Source organism: Branchiostoma belcheri, unplaced genomic scaffold (assembly GCF_001625305.1).
Source record: "Branchiostoma belcheri isolate BF01 breed outbred unplaced genomic scaffold, Haploidv18h27 scaffold144, whole genome shotgun sequence".
In the NCBI taxonomy this organism is placed as follows: Eukaryota; Metazoa; Chordata; class Leptocardii; order Amphioxiformes; family Branchiostomatidae; genus Branchiostoma; species Branchiostoma belcheri.
This window is the reverse complement of record NW_017802869.1, coordinates 630,907-637,135: the sequence shown is the minus strand read 5'-3', so window position 1 is coordinate 637,135 and position 6,229 is coordinate 630,907. Positions and strand designations below refer to the sequence as shown.

The 6,229-nt window shown below is 48.8% G+C and overlaps 1 protein-coding gene across 1 annotated transcript in view; it reads left to right on the top strand.

Annotated features, from left to right (window-relative positions):
- The window catches only part of LOC109464956 (inter-alpha-trypsin inhibitor heavy chain H3-like), a 35,107-nt gene that overhangs the window by 4,333 nt on the left and 24,545 nt on the right, over positions 1–6,229 (top strand). Inside the window, exons 2-3 of the mRNA XM_019762075.1 lie at positions 5,218–5,271; positions 5,539–5,646. Of these exons, the coding sequence (XP_019617634.1) occupies positions 5,218–5,271; positions 5,539–5,646 (162 nt within the window). The remainder of the gene's footprint in view (positions 1–5,217; positions 5,272–5,538; positions 5,647–6,229) is intronic.

Below are 6,229 nucleotides of genomic sequence, written 5' to 3'. Positions count from 1 at the left end.
CTCTCACGGCGCGACTCTGACCCTGATACCATCTGCCCTCTGCAGCCCTGCCGCCGCCTCTGCAGGCAGATTACTGCAAAATGCCTTTTCCACGAGCTAATGAAAAAATAACTAATGGTTTCTATCAAGTAATCAAGTGATTGTTTATTGCGGTATGATTATGATTCTGAGTTGCTATTTTTGGCCGAATTTGATTTGCTTTGCATGCATTATTTAGTTTTAATTATCATTTTATGTTCTATTAGTATTACCTTTCTGTATTTATTACTTGTGTTTATCTTGGAAATCAGACTTTCTCTGGCCACCCATGTGTATCAAAGATCAATAAATACATAAAAAAAGCACTACAGGACTTAGGCTTCTTGTGTATTGAGGGGGCACAGGGGAAATTTGCCGTGTGAATATCCTATACCTAACCCCGAGCTATGTTTTACTTTACAAGCAGGGGTATGCTTGTTTCTTATTATTCCAATACACATGTATTATTCACGTATGGCGCTGCAACTCTTGGTTTTGCAGCAGAGAAGCGAACCAGTAATAAAACACGCGTGACTGCAGCAAATGACCGCGTGCAGTAATCAGCTTGCCGTGCCTCAGCATCAAAAGTGCATTTAGCTTGTTTTATTCTTCAGATATACTGAGTGTTGACAGAGCAGCATTTAACGGTTTTTGTAGGCCCTGCTGATAGGCATGTGTAGGCCCTGATAGTCTGGCACCCAGGCTAGCCCTGGAGCTGAGGAACTGGCATGTGTAGGCCCTGCTAATAGTCTGGCACCCAGGCTAGCCCTGGAGCTGAGGAACTGGCATGTGTGGGCCCTGCTGATAGTCTGGTACCCAGGCTAGCCCTGGAGCTGAGGAACTGGCATGTGTAGGCCCTGCTAATAGTCTGGCACCCAGGCTAGCCCTGGATTGTAGAGGAACTGGCATGTGTAGGCCCTGCTAATAGTCTGGCACCCAGGCTAGCCCTGGAGCTGAGGAATGGCATGTGTGGGCCCTGCTGATAGTCTGGCACCCAGGCTAGCCCTGGCTTGTAAGAGGAACTGGCATGTGTTGGCCCTGCTAATAGCCTGGCACCCAGGCTACTTACGGAAGAAGAAGGCAGGTATTTCCAAGGTCAGGGCGGCCATGGCCATGTTTACGCGACTGGTGACTGGTCGCCCACTTGAGCTGAGAAGCGGCACTTGTAGCCAGCGGGGTGTGACACCGAGGACGTGCTTGTAACACTGCTCTCTGACTGACTGCGTCCCTGGACCAAATCTTACATTCATTTTAACACACCTTACACGGGCGTAAAGGTACACGCGAAGGAAGAAAGGAAACCTTTACGCATGGTTTAAGAGTTTTTTCAGTGCATGGCCATGGTGCCCCATATCTACCCGGCCTGTAAGGGACACTACGCCTGGTCCCCGAACTGGGACCGATTTGTCACTTTGTCAACTTCTGCTCCGATCATCGCGCCCTCAGTGACGCACGGAAGGAATCAGGGCCCCTCCCTAACTAATTACGTGCAATCCCCTTTATTGCCCCACCCTGCTCTGATGTAAAGTGATTTCCCCCCGACTGTTGGTGCCTGTGTTCAATCAAGCCGTCGCGTCTCGGCAGAACCCAGGAGAGGCGGAGAGAAGAGGCTGTTCCCGGGGTTTGGCAGAACCTAGGGGAGAAGAGGCTGTTCCCAGGGTTTTCGGGAGAACTGTTAAACTGACACTTATACATATCGGAAGGACGATGTTAGAGACACAGGTGATGCGTCATCGCTGCTGAAATAAAGGACCTGTTTGAAGAGGCCAAATTCCATCTAATGTCTCCACGGTTAGTTAACTTACAGACAAAACGAAAACTACTCTCCTCACAAAATCTACACATTACAGAAAGTGGGATCGTTCGTCTTCCACTGTCTTGGAAAAAGAAGTCGAACTCAACAAGTAAATTTGACTAGAGTAGCTACAGGCTATGTTGTTACCTATTGTCCGTCTTTTTTTTTCATGTTAAATTTACCTGCAATCAGCCTGAAGGCAAGAACTCGAGATAAACTTTCTCTTACTCGTAACCGTCGTGGCTGATTATATGGCAAGCTCCCTATCAGTCACAGTGGTGAGTTAGTTGTGAGAGAAGTCGGTTAAAGTGTAGCGTCCTGATAATCTCCAAGCAGATGTTTCGGTGGCTGCAAAACAGTATCAAATTGGCCAGACAGTATCAAATTGGCCAGACAGTATCTTGGCGTGTTGGATACTGTCTGGCCAATTTGATACTGTCTGGCCAATTTGATACTGTCTGGCCAATTTGATACTGTTTTGCAGCCAGCGAAACATCTGCTTGGAGATTAGCGTCCTGACGGTGACGAGGCAGGCGACGAGAGATTGGTGTCAGCAGACTGACATGTTCACAGTGCGCGGCTGACGGAGCGGAGAGACCGGGTTATAGCGAACTGCCGAAAACAAAGGCGGCCGGTTCTCGGTGCCTACATGGGAAACGGCAGTGTCCGCGCTCGTGTTTCTTCCAGCACAATGTTACCTGCTATTTACCGCTACTTCCCCGCAATGTTAGCCCGCTGTTTACCGCTGAATCCCGTGTCGCCTGCGGAAATTAGCGACGATTCTCGTGTTTGTGCAACTGTAGACCATTCTGCGGAAAGCGCGCAGAGAGAGAAACACGGGATAGAGTTGCAGGGCGCTGAAAGAGAGTAAAGGAGAGGACTCAGGGGTGAATGGACGCTCCTGTTGTCGGGAAACTGTCGACAACAACTTTACATTGAGCGGCGTGTGCGCGGGGCTGTTGGGTAAATCTCTCCCGCCGCGCGCCGCTTTACTAGGATTTCCACAGGCGCCTCTGGGATAGGCGCAAACAGAGCCGGACTCAGGAGACAACGTTAGCCTCTACCAGGCTTCGGGAGGCGGTCTGAAAGAATAGAAATTGCCCAAATAGAGAGATAACATGCCGGGGGAGTTGGTCTGCTGGCAGAGAACAGTTTGCGGCTTCCGAATTGTTCTGTCCCAGCAGACTAACTCCCCTGACATGTTATCTCTCTATTTGGCGGATATTTCGACTCTTTCCAGCCGCCTCCCGAAGCCTGGTAGAGGCTAACCTTTACTCTCCAAGCAGAGGTTCAGGTTTCGGCTTATGTTCGCCATGCATGTATCTTTTCCTATTCCAGCGCCGGGGGCAAATGGTCACGAACTGCCTGGCAAATGATACTACCTGCCCAATTTGCTACTGTCTTGTCAATTTGCTACTGTCATATAGCCATTAGAGATAAGGATTAGGATTTCATGCGGCCGGCCGAATTACCGCACTGAGTGTGAGAAGTAGGGCATGTTGTGTCTGCCGCGCCGCGTCGGACCTTTCGTCTTGTATCACTTTTCTGTGACGTAGATACTGAACTCAAAGGGGGTATTATAGCAGAACCCCCCCCCACCACACACACACAAGCGGAGGTGTGGGAATCGCATCTGGAACCGAAATGACAAAAAAAGGATCGAAGAACTACTTTACTTCAAATAAAGTTTCTCCCTTCTCTTCCCGTCTGACCTGCATGGCAGGTTTGATGACCAGATCTGCTCTTCAGTGGATCACCGGGTTGTTACAGATCTGATTATTCCAGATGGAGGAATCCTTATTAACCAATAATTATGTCAATTGGACAATGGCCAATACATATCATACAAAACAAGAAACTGTTTTTCCGACGGCGAAATCGCATATTTGCCCCACAGATTTCAGTGCTCTGAGATAGTGTTGATTCAACTTACTACATTGAAAAATGAGCAGAAAACTGACTTTGAAAATGTAGTTTTACCGGCCTGAAATGCATCGGATTCCTTTTAAACGTCCACCGATGACGAAGCGTGTTTTCAGACAGGAGCACAGTTAGGGCGGTCCGAACCTCACGAGCACACAACCGCTGATGTGATCAGCAATCCGATTCATCGATCCAAAATAAGCAAAGAACACATCAAGCTGAAATGCAGCCGACATTTGTCACCGTTCCGAGTTGTTTTTCTCGGTATCATCCGTTCCACCTGTTCCGAGTCTTTCTGCTAACTCTAAATAATCTTCCTCCTGTAGACCTTGGCACTGAGTACAGCTTGTCCAAACACGGAGCAGGAGGGTTGAGAATAAGTCAGGAGAGTTGAGAATAAGTCAGGAGAGTTGAGAATAGGTCAGGAGAGTTGAGAATAAGTCAGGAGAGTTGAGAATAGGTCAGGAGAGTTGAGAATAAGTCAGGAGGGTTGAGAATAAGAGGTTTTGATTGCAGGAGGGTTGAGAATAAGTCAGGAGAGTTGTTATAGGTCAGGAGGGTTGAGAGTTATGTTTGATAAGGCGCGTGGAGACCGCAGATAGACGCGAATTGATCGCAGCATGGCCAGACGATCGGGCGCCTGTTGTGACGTCATTTCCAAACGATTTTTGTTCATCTGTCGCCATCTTGTTTTCCCACGGCTGATATCGCGCCATTTTCGCGGAGCATATTGATCGCACGTTGGAGACATAATGTGATTTCGCTCCTAGCAACTTTAAAATCGGGCCATTACGCGGACTGCATTGTTGGCTGGATGTAGATGGATGAGGGGTGTGAGGGAGAAGTGGGGCGCTAGGATTTACCCCCAGCCCGAGCGGCGCGACATTTCTGCGGCCCCACTATGCGACTTGCAGGTGTCTCCTGCAGATAAAGCCTGTTATGGGTCTAACCAACCGCGAACTTGGCACACTAGCGCTGCTCTAACTTACAGGCTAAGCCACCTTCCGTTCGCTCGCACGTTACTAAAGGTTGGGTAATTTCGGTCTAGCGAACCTCGAACTTGGCATATATAATATTTTATATATATAGTTTTGCAGTACGTTGCTAAACTTTATTCCATCGAAAAGGGCACGCAAGGATCAAATTGTTCAACGCCCACTGTCGGATAACAGGTATAAGGCAGGCCATATATATCCGGGCACTCCAGCCAACACTAAACAGAGACGGAGGACGTTATAAACTGCAGGTACTTTCAGCAATTGCTGACGTCACGTCTCGACTGAAAAAGGTCTCGTGTCCGTAACTCGTGGGTTTACGTTGTGAAGTGATTGATCATTAATTATCCTGATGAAGGCGACAGTCGTTGAAAAATTGATTCCTGTGTACCCTTAGGTTGGAATAAAGTTGAGTATCGTACTATGATTACTGCCAACACAGATGAAGTTCCGTGATAATTAATGCGTGTTTCTGTTTTGTTCCAGCGGGTTCCGCGGCAGGCAGGCGGGGCGCCCGTAGCGCAGCAGATCGGCTCTCAGGTGAGATGATACATGAACGTCACAGGTATTATCCACAATGATTATTCCCAATGATTGTTCCCAAGGATTATTCCCAAGCCCGTCTTTCCAGCCGCTTCCCGAACTCTTTCCATCTGTCTCTGTTTCGAACGCCAGTTCAGTTTTATTTTGACTTTATTTCACAGTCTTGTTTTGATCTTGTTTTCAAAGTCTTATCTTTATTTTGATCTTTCCCCCCAATTTTCTTTCTGTTCTTCGGCCCTTCCTCTCTCCTGACCGTGAGCACAGTGGGGCAGTGGCGGCGGCTCCGGATCGGGGGGAGTTCCGTTCGCAGCCACAGTGTCTGCTGTCCCCGTCTTAACTACTCCGCCACCTGCTGCCCAGCCCCCCGTACAGGTGAGTTAACGTACTGTCCCCGTCCTCAAAACTCCAGTGAATCGTTCTAATTAAAAGTTGCTCAGCTCAGCCAACCTGTTCAACAGTTGTACTCCCTCTTTCCCCCGCCCCGTGTTTAGTCAGAACTAGCCTGTTTTTACTTTACCCGAGCAAGAAAAATAAACAGCATCTAAACACGGGGATGTGACGGGTGCAAGTCAAGCCTTAGCGGACACGGCGCAACATTGTGGGCAGAGATTATATAGATCCACCGGGATTTCAACTTGTTACATCCTAGCTACACCCCCATGAAACTCCTTCCTCTTCGCCCCCGCCGTTCTGCTTCGCCCCCGCCCCGTTCTGCTTCGCCCCCGCAAAAAATCTGCTTCGCCCCCGTCGTTCCTCTACGCCCCCGGCGCAATTCTGCTTTGCCCCCGTCCTTCTGCTTAGCCCCCAATGGCGGCACAGCTCACAGTCGACACGAAAATCGTCTGCAAAATAACAATAAAGGCTGTGCCGCCAAATTTAAAGTAGCCCATGCTCCGGCAAACATTCTGGACCACCTTTCTGCCAAGTGGCGTTGCACAAATCCTTCCCATTCAAA